At 52.5% G+C, this 15,662-nt stretch overlaps 1 protein-coding gene across 4 annotated transcripts in view; it reads right to left on the bottom strand.

Moving 5' to 3' along the window:
* Window positions 1-4: 4 nt before the first annotated feature.
* The window catches only part of PPP1R13B (protein phosphatase 1 regulatory subunit 13B), a 122,892-nt gene continuing 107,234 nt past the window's right edge, over window positions 5-15,662 (bottom strand). For all 4 annotated transcript variants that reach the window (XM_065547519.2, XM_073998313.1, XM_005562324.4 and 1 more), the window contains 9 exons: window positions 12,618-12,798; window positions 8,892-9,061; window positions 8,053-8,554; window positions 6,087-6,856; window positions 5,150-5,287; window positions 4,943-5,076; window positions 3,958-4,124; window positions 2,244-2,443; window positions 5-1,448 (listed from right to left, as the gene is read on the bottom strand). In XM_065547519.2, coding sequence (XP_065403591.1) covers window positions 1,407-1,448; window positions 2,244-2,443; window positions 3,958-4,124; window positions 4,943-5,076; window positions 5,150-5,287; window positions 6,087-6,856; window positions 8,053-8,554; window positions 8,892-9,061; window positions 12,618-12,798 — 2,304 coding nt within the window. In that variant the 3' untranslated portion in view covers window positions 5-1,406. The remainder of the gene's footprint in view (window positions 1,449-2,243; window positions 2,444-3,957; window positions 4,125-4,942; window positions 5,077-5,149; window positions 5,288-6,086; window positions 6,857-8,052; window positions 8,555-8,891; window positions 9,062-12,617; window positions 12,799-15,662) is intronic.

The raw sequence follows: 15,662 nt of genomic DNA on the forward strand, positions 1-15,662 counted from the left end.
CGCCGGGGTGAGACGGGTTTATTGTGCACATTTACACAGCGTCAGCAGCGTTGGGTGGCAGTGGCCACGCTCCTGTGGCCGGGCTGCTCTACAATGGCATTCAGTTTTCTTCACCACACTATGTACAGTCAATGCTCCAGGGTGATGGGCTACAGTGCTGCATCAGTGACTCGATACACACATTTATACATAAATTACACACAAGACTCATACATGAAAAATAGAGCCTAAGGGCCTGTATTTTAATGAGAAAAAAAATTTCCAACATAGTTCGGGTAGCTTTGAATGGTCTAGTCAAAAAATACTTTTGGTATATAAAAAGCCTGTACGTACAATTCACACCGCAGTGAAGCGTCCTCCTCGCCTCGAGGCTGGGCCTGGGACAAAGGTGGTGTCCTCACAGCCAGCCCAGGCAGGGAGATCAGCAGAGGGGGGTGGCCCCTGACCCCATCTCCTCTGCCCCAGCTGCTGCCCCTTGGTGGCGGCCCCTCCTGATGCCAGGCACCTGCCATCCTTCAGACACCAAACAGCCCCGTCTACCTGGCCCTGGTCTGCCCTCACGCCAGTCCACCCCCAGCCCCAACCCTGACTACCCTCCGCTGCCACGGCCTCCAGCACCTGACTCCATTCAGAGAACTGAATTTGAGCTTGCAGGGCTGAGAACCACACTGAGCAGCATGAGAGGCTGTAAAATCACAGGAGAAGAGTATACGCTGAGGCTCTTCCGATTGTCACTTGGTCTTAGGGGTCCTGGTGCCCGTGGCGTGGCAGTCCAGCCACAGTGCTGGGCCTGCACAATCAGCCTTTAGGTGAACTGGAACAGGAAGCAGAACCCCCAAGGCGGCCAGGCAGAGTGGCTGCTGGGAGGCATACACGTCGGGCAGCAACACTGGACACGTTTCCATACAGAGGCTCCTTTGGTGATGAAGGGAGGAAGAAGGATCGTGTGTGGGGAGTGTGAGAAAGGATGAGTGTCCGATTCAGTGACAGGAGGCAGGGCTGTCGCAGGGGAGCAGGCCTCACAGCCATGGACAGTGTTCACTGCTGGAGGGGGTGATGGCCTCGGGGCCAAGTCAGTAAGAGCTGTCTTCACTGGCAACCAACCAGGGGTTATGGGACCTTCTTAATGGCAAGAGGGGTGGGTGTTTTGAAAGCGGGTATTTATTTGGATTTATAGTAATTGGCAAAATTCAGTCCTTGGAGGCGAAAGTACCTCTCCCAGTTATGGGCAAACTGGAGAAAGGGCCTCACCTGGAAACTGTAGGATTCACATTGTGGACGCTGTCTGCTGAAGTGAGCACCATTAAGACCATTTTCTAGCTTCAGCTTTCCTGGGAAAACGGCACAATAATCTCTTCAGTGGCTCCTGGTAGCTGGCAAGACCATGCGGTGCTCCAAAAGGAAGTTCAGGCGAGCGTTCGCTGTCGGGGTTTGATCCGTGGATACAGCTGGGAAGCAACGGAGCCGCGTCAGGACAGGAAGCCACACATACGGAGCGCCAGCCAGACCCGACCCCTGCTCCTCGCCTCAGCCACCCTGGACAGCCGTGCAGCACCCTTCTCCCTCAGGCCCACGCTCGGCTGCACCTCTATGCTGAGACCCTCCCAGCCCCCTTTCAGATGTGCCTCGTACCCCCAGAATATCCTATTTCTCTCACAGCACTTCATGCCACCTAAAGACTTGTGACTGCCTGTGGCTCTCAAGGTCATCAGCTCCCCTGGGCAAGGGTCTCTGCCTGGCTCCCTGCTGTGTTTGCCTGGCCAGGAACCTTGGCTCAACAGGGAGCCCCCGGCAGCTCCGCAGGGCACATAGAGAGAGCAGAGGCAGCTCCCTCTGCCAGAGGACTGATGGAATCACAAGTCCAACACAGAGCTAGCAGCCTGCACGTTCCCACCTCTCTCCTCCGATGGAGAAATTTCTAGGCTGCAGAGATTTCTAGATTGGGGAAAGTGTGGGTGGGGTGAGCTGGGCTGCTTGTTGAAGTTCATCATGAACCGAGCTCATTGAGCTGCCCCTCACTGGGGCACTCGGCCTCCACGCCGTGAGCATGGCCAGGGGAACCTCCTGGGGCCCTGCCTGAGCCTCATGCCAACACTGCCAAGTAGGCACCTCCCCCTATACAGAGGGGGCTGCTGAGGCTCAGAAAAAGCACAAGCCTCCCTCCCCAGCCCCACAGCATGACAGGACCGCATGCTGTACAGACAAGGACAGCAGGTTTCCCAGTACGTAACCTGAGTGCTCACCCCCAGCAGGTTTTTGGGCACATAGCCCTCCCGGTCTCCAAGGCGAGCCCACCACCACTCAGTCTCGCTTTCGTCCTTGCGCCTCAGGATGGTGAGGGCGTCCCCTTCGTGGAAGGACAGCTCATCACTGTTCTGGGCCTCGTAGTCCCACAGAGCATACACCACACCTTTGTTCATCACACCCAGCTTTTCCTGCACCCCTGGAACCAGAGAGCAATGGTCAGGCCTCAGCAGAGGGTGGCCTGCAGAGAGGGACCCTGCTCAAGGAATAGGACACGGTCATGCTGCTGCCGAGGCTGCTCTCAGCAGGCCCCACAGAGGCCAGCGTGGGAGATGAGAGACTACTGGAGACTAGGGCTCCCACCTGATACCTCCTGACACCTCCCCTGCCCGGCCCAGCTGCTGCTGCTGCTGCTCCTGCTGCCGGCCCTAAGCCCTGCAGGACAGACGGGACAAACGAGCTCCTGAGTCCCAGAGCAAAGGTGTGCTGTTCCTAAGGTGACACTTAGCAATCACAGCGAGAACAGATTTCTAAAGTCACTAACTAGAGCAGCTGTGACTGTGCTTCGATGGCAATGAACAAACTACACACAACTGAGCCCTGACCGAACAGCTACTTGTAGGTCCCTGACAAAGGGCCTTCTGCGGGGACACGGCTTCCGAGGCCCAATTGTGGTGACCGTGGGCAGCTTCCCCTCCCTCTGGTGGTGCCACTGTGACTGCAGCCTCCTCCTCACACTGGCTGGACTCACCTGGGGGCTGCTGTGCCTCCCCAGCCCTACCACACAGCCTGAGAATTTGTTGCTTGGCTCTGTTGCGGGAGCTTGGGCCAAGGAGGGCATCACCTGGCTATTTTCATGGATAATTTCAACCCTAGGGTCCAGTGTAGGGCACACAGTATGTTCTCAACTAATGTGTGGAATAAGTGACTCGGAACTGTTTAATACTCAGAATAGAGAAGATGTTCCATTGCTTGGAAAATGTGGCCCTGGCTAAAGCAGCTTAATTAGGACATGAGCCTCATTCATCAGATGTTTCCGGGGAACGGCCAGGGCCCCAGGCCACCCCAGGAATGGAGCTGGCCTTGCTTCCGGAAGCAAGGGTGCAAAACATCTATGCAGAGCACAGCCAAGCCATTCTGTTTTCTTGGGAATCTGGCAGAGAATCTTTCTAACAACATGGACTTTCAAACATGTTTTCAGGAATGAAAACAAGGGGCAGTGTGACCTTCACTCGACTGAGACATCCTGGCTGCCCCTGAAGAAGGTGGAACAGCTCGAGAATGCTGTGCTGCCGGGCACGGTGGCTCACACCTGTGATCCCAGCACTTTAGAAGGCTTAAAGTGGGCAGATCGCTTGAGCCCAGGAGTTCGAGACCACCCTGGACAACGTGGCGAAAAACAGTCTCTACAAAAAAAAAAAAAAAAGTACAAAAAATTAGCTGGTTGTGGTGGGACAAGGCCGTAGTCCCAGCTACTTGGGAGGCTAAGGTGGGAAGATCAATTGAGCCTGGAAGGTCGAGGCTGCAGTGAGCCATGATCGCAACGCTGCACTCCAGCCTGGGTGACAGAATGAGACCTTGTCTCCTGTCTTAAAAAAACAAACAGAAAGCTGCGCTGAAGCTTCTCTGGCACCTGCCGACTATTGCCATGGCAGTGCCACGGCAGTACCACGGCAGACAGCACCACTGTGGCCCCAGGCCTCCCCTGCATACCGTATAGAAACTGGGAGCACTGGATGTAGCCTTCCTCCATCTCCTCACACTTGTCTGCAGCAGTTTCAATGTCGCTTATGGTTGAGGCAAAAATGGCGGCACCACTCTCCACCAGCTGTTTGCAGAGGTGAACGCTGTTACAAGAGGCAGCGCAGTGCAGCGGCGTCCTGGAATAGAGCACAGGTGAAGGTGCAGGCCTGGCACTGCCTGTCCTGTAGGTCACGGCCCTCAGAGATTTCCCTCTAAGGAATCTCATGGAAGGCGTTCGCCTTTGTGCCATCAAGTCTCCGTGTTGTTTCTTTAAAGGCATGATCTCCATGAGTCAATTGTTTCAGACCATACATACATTTTGAAAAGGGGGCACAGGGAATGGGTTAAGAAATGGCCAATCCACAGATATTCACGCCACACTGCATGGTGATGTGAATGTACATAATACACTGAAACACACATTTAAAAATAGCTAAGATGTGAAATTTTATGTTATGTGTATTTTACCACGATTCAAAAACAACACAATGACAGCTGTCTAAAAGTTCAAAATAACCCCCACAGGAGACCAATGTGTCTCGCCCAGCAGCATAGCTCCCGAAGGCAAACGGAAATGAACAATGCAACAACCTACATGCCTGACCCAGGGGGATGCCGAGGCTGCTTTTCACATGGAGCATAGAGTGTGAAGAGTTCATATGGAACACATGAAAAGGGGAAGATGGAATGAATCACAGAATGCTTAGATTGCAATGTTAATGATGGGGCACAGAAGGAGCATAACCACAGCCATGTTTTTAACAAAATCATCAAGAGAAAAGGCTGGAAAGACAGGCAAGGAAACCCTGGCAACAGCTATCTTTTAAGGATGAAATGATGGGTGTTCTTGCTCTAATTCTCTTCCGTGCTTCCTGTTTGTCTAGAACATGCATGTTTTCCTTATGTAAAGTAGGGAAAGTAAATCTCTCCACCCCACACCCCCACAGGGCCTCACCATCCATCACTATCAGCAGCATTCACGTTGACGCCAAAGTCCAACAGGAACTTCACGATGTGATGGTGGCCAGCGCAGACGGCGTTGTGCAGTGGGGTGATCCCTTCATCGTTGGGCTTGCTGGGATCTTCCACCTAGGACACATGGCCTGTGAGTGCCCGCCCCCTCGCCCCCAGCAGCGTGCACTGGTCCCCAGCTGCAGCTCACCTCGTAGATGATCCTCTGCACCAGATCGAACTCTCCTTCCAGAGATGCGTCTAGAAGCAGTGCCAGGGGGTTAAACCGGACTCTCAGCCCATGCCCTGTCCGCTCCGAGTTGGGCTTCTTCAAGTTGGTCCGCTTGCTCTGTTGGGAAGGAAGCAAGCTTTCCAGTTAGAGCTGGTCCACTAAAGTCTAAGAACCCACGCCTGCTGCGAAAGAGTGGTGAGAGCTAAAGCCCAAAGACAGTGGCTCTGTGAAGCATCCCTGGTGTGGCAGCAGTAGCAGCACCCAGGTGACCACCTCAAATAAGGGGCAGGGCCACTCTATGCTCACTATAAGGGAGAGCACTGCCCTGGGGCCTGAGTCCCTGGCTCACTCACAGAGGGACACGGTTGTGTTTGAGCTTCTGGCCACTCCTCGGAAGACCCTGTGGGAGGGAGGGTGGCGTGTGACTGCCAAGTAGCTGATGGGAGCCAGCAGCTCATTCCTGCCCACATGCGATAGGGTTCTTCCCACTACGGCACCAGATCCTAGTGGAGAAAACCCCACCGAGGGTTCCCTGAGATGGCGCCTGGCTCCCTCTCTGCTCCATCAACACTGACCTCCCACCCAGGGCCTTTGTCTAGATGCTTCTTCCCTCATCTCTCTACAGGACCTTCAGGTGCCAGCGACAGCTCCCCTTCCTCAGGAAAAAGCCTCTGGAGCTCCCTGACCAGCTGTCTGGAGCTCCCTGGCCACATGCACAGTGTGGCCAAGCCCCACTTGTCATGCCTTTTCATGCCCCATTGGTCTGTGTGACTGTCCATCCTCCCCACAAGACCTAACTCAGGGACATCCCTGGTTCTCACTGCTCCCAGCACAGCCTGACCAAGGGAGGACCCCAGAGGTCCTAGTTGCATCAATGACCAGGAAGGCCAGGCTTTGGTCTAGCAATGACACCCACCGTGGAGGTGGCAGGAGGGTGGCTGGCAGGGGGAAGAGGTGCTGGAGGGACCTGCTCTTCCCCTGGAGATGGGGCCTCGACCACAGGACTTGGGATCTGCTCCGTGGAGGGGACCGTGGCCACATTGTTGTTATTGTCCTCCGCCGGCTCGGCAGTTTGGTAGGTGGTTTGCGGACAGATGAGCTCCTCTGGTTCGGGGGAAGGTAACTCATTATCATTGGCATCTGACGACGGGGCAGGCTCGGCGGGGAGTGGGGCTGTAGGCTGGGCAGGGGGGGGCTCTTCCAGGTTTCCATTGGCATTGGTGTTTCCATTGTCCACATCGGCCAAGGTGCCCATGAAGTCCTGGGAGGGGCTGGGCTGGTAGAAAGGGGTGCCCTCCATGCCGCCGGCCAGGGTGTTGAAGCGCTGGTACAGCAGCTTCTGGATGTTGGGCCCGCCGGGGCCCTCGGGCTCTGTGATGGAGCTGCGCTTCTTCAGGGGCCGGGGCGCGTTGGCCAGCTTCCGGCGGAGGGCCTCCAGGTCCGCGTCACTCTGGTAGCGCAGTGGCGAATGCACGATGGGCGTGAGCTTGGTGGGGCTGAGTGGCCGTGGCAGGCTCTCCACGGTGCTGCCATCTGTGGGGGCGGCAGGGCCGTCCTGCTCGGGCTCTTTCTCAGCACTTTCTGAGGGTGGCTGAGGCTGTGGTGTGCCCGTGGACAGCGACCCGTGAAGAAACGGCAGCGGCGATGGAGATGTTGAACCCGAAGGTAAAACAGGCTTACCATACACTGCAAGAGACACAAAGGACAGAGGCAATTTCGACCTCACTGCAGAGATCTAGTCATACACACCTATGATTACACCAGAGGCAGGCTCCTGCAAAGAGACATATATACATCTGCTGCTGTTCTTCAATTCTCATTTCAAATCTCTGAGGAAACCTCCTCCTCCTAGAGCCTCCACTGACTCCTTCTGAAAGGTGCAGTGCCTCTCTTATGTGTCGGTTTTTATATTTGGGTTTCCAGAACTGGAGCTTTTTCAGAAGAAAAAAATAGGTTGCTAACCCAACTTTCCCGCCGCAGACAAGCCTGCCTGTCTTCTGGCCAAGGAAAAAGACAAAAACCACTAAACATGCATCTGATTCTCGGACTAACTCAGGTGACGGAGAAACACGCGCCTCCTCAGAGCAGGAAGGTTTTACCTGGAAGTCCAGGAGCTCTTGAGAATGGTCTAAGCCTTTCCCACCATGGCCATAACCCTCCCCACAAGGGAACACTGCACCACCACCTGGGAGGTCCCTGTGCAGGGAGTGACCAGGCACGTCCAGGAATCCCTCAACTATGAGTCTAGAAGCTGCAGCCAATGCCCAGGAATGTCTAAGGAGGCCCTAACCTAGAACTGACCCGCAGCTTCCTCCCATAAGAGCTGGAAACACCATCGGCCTCTGTGGTAGGTGTGGAACTAAGCTACCTTCTCTCAGCTGCCTTCTTAGAACATCTGAGCTCCATAACCCAAACCAAGGCTTTCCTCTCCTCTGGGCTATGGGGGAGGCTCCTAAGCAGCAGATGCCCTCCTTAAATTGCCCATGCCCAGGGGTTGGGTTCAGCCACTGCCAGGAGGGCCAATGGTCAAGGCCACCCTCTGCTCACTGGACAGCTCCTGGCACAAGTTACCATGAAACAGAAGGAAAAGAGGAAATTCTCAACATCTCACCCTTCCTGCAGCTGGATTTCCTAAGTAGCACAGGGAGGTGGCTGCTCAGACAGGAAGTCAGAGAACTGTGAGCCATCTGCAAAACGGCCTCCTCTATGCATTCCAGCTTCCATTCCCTTCTCACACTGACACCCAAGGCTGTACTTTTACGTAAGAATTAAGTTTAACCCTAAATAGCACATGGCCCAAATATAAAGATATGCATTAGTATTTTCTTAATTAAAAGTATAATTTTCTAGCCCAAGAAAAGGAGAGTATAAACCCACTCTACCTGCTTTAACTGACTTATTTAAGGCGCTGTGTGCTGCCGGCTGGTAATTCTTAGGTGGTGTGGCTTGCTGGAGGTACATGGAGTATATGGAACTTGAATTCACTGTCTGGGGTCCTTTCCTGGGAGACTGTGGCCTTGATCCTTTATCGGCCAGGAAGGGCCTAATGGCCACTGTCAGTGGGAGTTCAGGCTTGCTGTCCCCAGCTGGAAATGCAGGTGGTCCCGCTGGCGGGTACGTGGGACTTGGCGGTACAGAAATCCTCTGCTGAATCTGTTGTGAAGAGCCTGGCTGGGGAGCACTGCCTGTGGGGGGCAGCAGGGTGGGCCTCTGTCGACTTGGCAGGCCTGCATTGGGCCTGGGCAGGCTGCCTTCCTTCCTCCTTTCCAGGGAGCTTGTCGACCCAGGACCCAGAGGTGTGGGACTTGGGTATGTCCCATAGCTTGGAGGCAGCTGTTTGCCTACACCCGGGATGGGAGGTGGCACTTTACCCATCTCGGTGCCCTAAGTTTAGGTGTTAAGAAGAAAAACAAAGTCACCCTTTGAGCAGTTAAGCATATTTCCACCCACATTCCCGAAAGAATACACAGTAGGATTTGTAATCCGTCAAATTGGCTGGGACCAGGGCATGGGGCACACTGTTGAGCTCATTGCCTGTCTGCAAAAGTTCTGACCGAAAGGTGTGTGTACTCGTGGGCCGCTCAGGCTCTTGGCGCCCAGTAACCCTCTCAGGACTTCGGGTGTTGTCTGGACAATAACAGGATTAACTTGCCTCCTGACAAGTCATACCCTTTAGATTAGTACTAAGGCAGAAAAGAGCTCTGTTGAAGAGCTTGCCTACCGGCTTCTCCGCGGCTCCCAGTGCTGAGAAGGGCACAGGCTGGCTGGAGACGGTGCCCTGCTTGACAGACCCCTCCACGCTCGGATCCTTCCAGTCTGCACCAGCCACCTGCACTGGTTTCACTGAAGAGCTAGAATTCTGTTTTAATGTTGGCCAGTTTCCATCATTAGCTTGAAAAGAACACAGAACTTAAGTAAAACTATTCTTGATGTTAGTTGAACCAACCTAAGAATAACACCCTGCCAGAAACAAAAACAGCACTGGGACATCCCATTCTGATGCTGATCCATTAACCAAGTGGTTGACCACCAGCCACATGCACAACTGATCTCCTCCAGCGCCCACAGACCCGTGTACAAGACCAAGGGATGGGCTCTGCTGGCAGCTCACTGCCAATGCCCAAATCGCCTCAAGTGTTAGCAGAGACTCACGCCAAACCAAGGTTCCACTGGTGCGGGCCCGGGGCTGCGCCCTATTTCAACACAGGTCAAATCCATTACATTAGCACCACCAAATAAAACAAGCACTGGCCCTTACTTTTGAAACACTGTTTATAAACACAATTACATAGAGCAATAGAAAAGATTGATCTTTTGACTTCATAACAGGTTTGACCTGTAGCACTTTCATTACTGAGATAAAAAGTTCTGCCCTCTAAGGTCACTTATGATCACAGGAGGCCCATGCAAGTCCCCACTGATGTGCGTAGCAGGAGGAGCAGGCTATCGTTCTGTTGCAGTGATTAGAAAGCCAGTCATCAACCCCAAGTTTTTAGGAAAGCCACTGAAATGATACGTTCTTTATGGAGTATTTTCCAAACTGAAAAAGGGTGCAGAAGTGTCCCCTGGTAACACAGGACCCCTCACAGTGGCCTAAAGTCCATTACAACACAGGTTCCTGGGTTTTCTTTCACAGGAACAGGTGCTGAACTGAACTAAAGTGTTCAGCACTTCCAGCGCCACCAGCAATATGGGACAGACAGAAATCAGAGGGACTGTTTTGGGCCCTCCTGGCAGGAACAGCACATCCCCTTCCCTATCCCATCTGCCAGCACAGGCAACTAAGCAGCAGCAGGAAAATGATTGGTCCTCACAACAACGCTTGAGCCAGAACTCTGGACTCATAGAACATGACAAGGAAGCTTCCCAACTGCACTCTGAGCGCCTGGGCAACAGAGGGGCCCACCAGCCGCAGCCTCACATGGCTGGCTCCTGAGCCAAACCGACCCGATGCAGCAGCACTGCAACCCCAGCTGCATACACTGCTGGGCTGCTCAAGTATGACGCTGCTAAACATCACTGCTGGCTCCAGGCAGCAGCTTCTGCGACAGCTCTAGTCAAGCCCCGTGGGTCCTGGCGAGGCATTCCAAGGCCCCTGGACCAACGGCCATCTTGCTCCGTGTGGCCTGGAGGATGTGTGTCCAGAAACCTGCAGGCTCCCCAAGAACAGGGCCTGTGCTCTCAGGGTCACAGGGAATGTGGCTGTCCAGCTGCTTCAGAAACCACCCAGCAACAGGAAGTTTTATGGAAATCAGCCATAGTGGGGACCAAAAAGCAATTTTCTCCTTTCTTCAAAACAAGGCAAGAGGTATAGAAGGAAAATCACTTATTTTCACTGTAGAGGAACAATTATCTTTCAGTATGACTGTAAAACTAAAAGCCTCATAATAAACTCAGAAAATTATCTTAATTTTGTAAAAACAAACAAAAAACCCTCCAAAACAAAACCCATGCTATGCCAGCATCTGTCCCTCGGTGTCACACCCTTTCTGAGGATGGGAGGGTACATGTGGCCCCACCCAAACTCCGTACCTGTCTGTTGAAGAAAGGGACAAATTATGTTTGTGTGGCATCTTTTTCAAGTCTAGATGTGATGAGCAGACCTTTGTCAGTTTGGAAAAACAAGTGACAGTTGATTTTGTACATATTAAAGAGGACATAGCTTCCCACTAAGCTTGTCAGCCAACATACGGTTTACAAATGGGCTTGCAGAGGGCCGCGAGGAGCCATAGTTAGGCCCGACGTCGAGGTCTGACACTGTCCATGAGCTGGTCACTCTGGGTTTACTGTGGCCATCTGTGTGACACAGAACCAGGACAGCCAACAGCGAGGGATTAGAGTCCCTGCCAGGAGGTTTCACACCCCAGCTCCACCTCTGGGCTGAGCTTCTGTCCCCACTCTGAAGGTGAGCACAGGTTTCCTGTGTCCATGACTTTAAACCACAGCAGAGACTAGGACCACGGCTTTGTGAAGGCATCTCCTTCCTGCAACCCCTTGAGGCAGCACAGCAGACACCAACAGGGATGGGAAACAGCAGATATTCTCAGCTTGGGGAGTTTTTCAAACGAAGTCAGCAGAGAAGTAGCTGGCTGTGCTAATTACCTCCCACTGGAAACAGACAAATAGCTACTCCTACCACAGGGTGGTTAAAACTATAAATAACAGCTTAGCAGAGCAAGCTGTAGTTAGGGGTTCATGCCAACCCCACACTTTATGTGGCTGCTGAGACACGGCCATAAGGGATCTGAGTGGGGGCTTGTGGCTCACAAGGGCTGGTGATGGCCTTCTCTTCTGGAGTTCAGAACAAGCCCCAAGCTCCCCAGTGGGGGCAACAGATGTGTCGCTGTCCCTCCTGGGGGGCAGGCAAGAGAAAATGAAGCAAACAAAGATAAGCACAAATCCACCACCAATGCTGAAAAGGGGGCTCAAAACACAGGCCTGATGGCCAGAGAGTTAACAGTACTGTTTTCATAAATGAAGGCGTGTTTCAATACATCAGGACAGGGATTCCTGACGCCGTGTGTTAAGGGAAATGTGTCAACCCCAGTCATAAAGTCTTACTGCAAGGAAGTCCCAACACTTTTAATGCATTGGTTGAGAAACAGACTCTCCACGAACAGCTTGCCCTCTGCTTGGCAGGGACGCCACCCGTGGACTACACTAGAGCACGAAGCTGGAGGCCCAAGTCCATCACACAGCACCATTGTGAGGTCAAGACCAAAGCAATGATGTGTGGACTTTGATCAATGAGGACAGAGCTCTGTTTGTAGGGGCAGCCCCTCCACCTGGCTGGCTGCAGCTGAGTTGTGGTGAGGCATCCATGCCGGCCCTCAGTGTCCTCAGGGTAACTAAACCTGCAGTAGGAGAGGACACTTGTGGGTCAGCTTTTTTTTTTTTTGAGATGACGTTTCACTCTTGTTGCCCAGGCTGGAGCACAGTGGCACGATCTTGGCTCACTGCAAGCTCCGCCTCCTGGGTTCAAGTGATTCTCCTGCCTCAGCCTCCCGAGTAGCTGGGATTACAGGTGCACGCCACCACACCCAGCTGATTTTTGTATTTTTAGTAGAGACGGGGTTTCACCATGTTGGCCAGACTGGTCTTGACCTCCTGACCTCAGGTGATCCACCCGCCTCAGCCTCCCAAAGTGCTGGGATTACAGATGTGAGCCACCACGCCCAGCCCGTGGATCAGAGTTTTAATTAATCATTTGTGTTTTGAAAAACCACACAATAGAGACCTCTGGTTCAGTAAAAATAACTTGTTTCTTTTTGGAGTTGTTACCACGGGGGAACACAGCTCCCCACATGCCTCAGGGGGAGACTGAGCCTGGAGTCTGATGATGTGTGGGTCAGAGCCTCAGGAGCCTGCCACGCCCCCTACCCCTCCACCGCAAGCCCCATTCCCTGCTCACAAACTCTCCCCTACAAAGAGGGCCAGGACCACTCACCGGATTTGGATCTTCCATGAGCAGCATTTGAGGCAATACTGAGAGATTGGGGCTTTATGGGGTCCCCCAGGACAGGAAAGCTTCCGGCACTGGGAACCTGGATATAAGGCCCCACAGCAGCGACCCTGCCGGATGTGCTCAGAGGTGACTGTGGTGATGACGTGCCATTCACACGGTTCAGCTACAAATTGGGAAGAAATGAGAGTCAAGATTCCCCTAAATTAAAAGAAATCCTAAGCCTAGTGCAAGAGACTGCCAGCTCGGACAGAAACCAATCACGCAGTGGTTTGTTTTTAGGAAGCGTGTCATCTGGAAAGATCGGCATCTAGAAGGGGAGACTGCGGAGAAGGAACTGTAGCTTCCTATGAGCAATTCTCTGACAACACCCACCCATCCGGAGCCGTACACATGAGCTGACACCAGGGCAGAGCGACTTCCCCGTGATCCACATGTAGCTTCCCTCTTACTCAGGATGCTCTTTCTCCCTTAGGTGGGCACAGAGACATTGGTCAAATCCTAGGCCTGAGCCTGGCTTCGAATTCCCTCTTCTGTCACTTACTCACTGTGCTGCTTTGGGCAGGTGACTTGGCCTCTGTGCCCACACCTGTAAAGTCAGGATAAGGGCTGTAGTTGGTACTGTCCAAGCCACATGGGGCACAGTGAGCAGAGAAGACTCTGACTCCGAGCAATGAGCCCAGTTCCCTGAAGGCAGCGCTGCCCTTCTCAGCCAGGACACAGAGCCACAGACAGAGGACACTGTTCACGTAACACTGCTCAGGAACAACGGGGCCTGGAATAGGGATTCTAGAGAACTACTGACTCCTCGAGATGTCAATATAGGCTCTAAATGGGATGCATAACCCATCTGATTGTCTGTAAGATTCTACATGCGTGAGCAGAGATCATTTCATAGGTCATCTTGGGGTGAGGGGTCATGGCTTTCACAACTGCTCAAAGGTGCCTAGGACCTCAGGGTGGAGACGCATCTCTGCAAAAATAAAAAATACTGACTGCTTCAAGGCGATCCCTTGAAGTGTAGGTGGAATGAATCTAGCTATTTGTGATGGTTAACTTTATACATCACCTTGGCTAGTAACCAGTTATTTGGCCAAACACCAGACTACATGTTATGGAAAAGGTATTTTCTAGATGAGATTAATTTTTTTTTTTTTTTTAAATTTCCATAGGTTATTGGGAAACAGGTGGTGTTTGGTTACATGAGTAAGTTATTTAGTGGTGATTTGTGAGATATGGTGAACTCAAGCACTGGTACACTGCACACAATTTGTAGTCTTTTATCCCTCACCCTCTTCCCACCCTTTCCCCCTGAGTCCCCAAAGTCCACTGTGTCATTCTTATGCCTTTGCATCCTCATAGCTTAGCTCCCACTTATGAGTGAGAACATAACGATGTTTGGTTTTCCATTCCTGAGTTACTTCACTTAGAATAACAGTCTCCAATCTGGATGAGATTAACTTTTAAATTGCTGGATTTGAGTAAAGCAGATGACCCTCTAGAAGGTGGGTGGGCCCCATCCAATCAGTGGAATGCCCTAAGAGAAACAGAGAGATGCCCTGAGAAAGTGCGATCCTGCCTAGAGTCGGCCTTCGGACTCCAGCTGCAACATCTCTCCTGGGCCTCCAGGCTGCTGGCCAGCCTCACAGATTTTGGACTTGCCAATGTCCACCATGATGTGAGTCAATTCTTTAAATCACACACACACACGTCCACAATCACGTGAGCCAATTCCTTAAGATAAATCTCTCTTCCTTTCTCTACACAAACACACACACACACACGTGCACGCGCGCGCTACTGGTTCTCTTTCTCTGGGGAGCCCTGACTACTACGCCATTACTGAAGAGCATACGTAAGCACAGAGAAAGTGCTTACAGCCTCTCTCTTACATGGCCTCTTTGTTGTTAATCTTGAGAAAAAGGAAAACCAATATCTGAAATCATAAAGTTGTACAAATTACTGACCTTTAAACTCACTGTTTTGTTTTTTTAAAAGAAGGGCAGATTTGTAAATAAGAAACTGTGACACCCACAGAACTAGAAGCCCCCTTCTTCGTCTACCACCCTCTAAACCCACTCCCCCTAGGCAAAGTCCCTCAAGCCCATGCTGCCTCCTCAGAGCATCTTTCAGAGAAGCAGAGACTAACAAGAGGACACTCTTCTGTCACCAAACTATACGCAGAAGGGAGATGTGGGAAGGGCGTCCTTGCTGGTGGGTCAGCAGAGTGGGTGTGCTACTCTCCTACCACGAGGGCAGAGTGTACGCAGCTCTGCATTCAGGCACTGCTCCCTTAATAACTGAGTGCCACAGGTGCGAGAAAAGCCAAGTGCCACATCCGGCCAAAGACAAAGCGTGCAGGCGCCCCTCCTCCATGCAGGCGGCTCAGTGATACATGTGCTCACCAATGCACTGTGAGTGGCAGCAAGACTCAGGACTCCCTGCCTGACTACAGAGGGTGGTAAAGGGGTTACAGGCTCTGGTTATAGCTTTCAGATGGTACAACCAGAATGAGGTAATGACCTGGAAAGACACCTTTAAAAAAAGACTAGGTGAGACAGTGAGATTAGTGTAATTCCTGCAATCCCATTTTCAGTTAAAGTTCTGTACCTTTGTGTCTTTTTTTTTTTGAGATGGAGTCTCGCTCTGTTGCCCAGGCTGGAGTGCAGTGGCGCGATCTCGGCTCACTGCAAGCTCCGCCCCCTGGATTCACACCATTCTCCCGCCTCAGCCTCCCAAGTAGCTGGGACTACAGGTGCCCGCCATCGCGCCCGGCTAATTTTTTTGTATTTTTTTTTAGTAGAGACAGGGTTTCACTGTGTTAGCCAGGATGGTCTCGATCTCCTGACCTTGTGATCCGCCCGCCTTGGCCTCCCAAAGTGCTGGGATTACAGGCGTGAGCCACTGCGCCCAGCCACCTTTGTGTCTTTATTTTTATTTATTTATTTTTTTTGAGACGGAGTCTTGCTCTGTGCCCCAGGCTGGAGTGCAGTGGCGCGATCTCGGCTCACTGCAAGCTCTGCCTCCCGG

Source organism: Macaca fascicularis, chromosome 7, assembly GCF_037993035.2.
Source record: "Macaca fascicularis isolate 582-1 chromosome 7, T2T-MFA8v1.1".
NCBI lineage: Eukaryota > Metazoa > Chordata > Mammalia > Primates > Cercopithecidae > Macaca > Macaca fascicularis.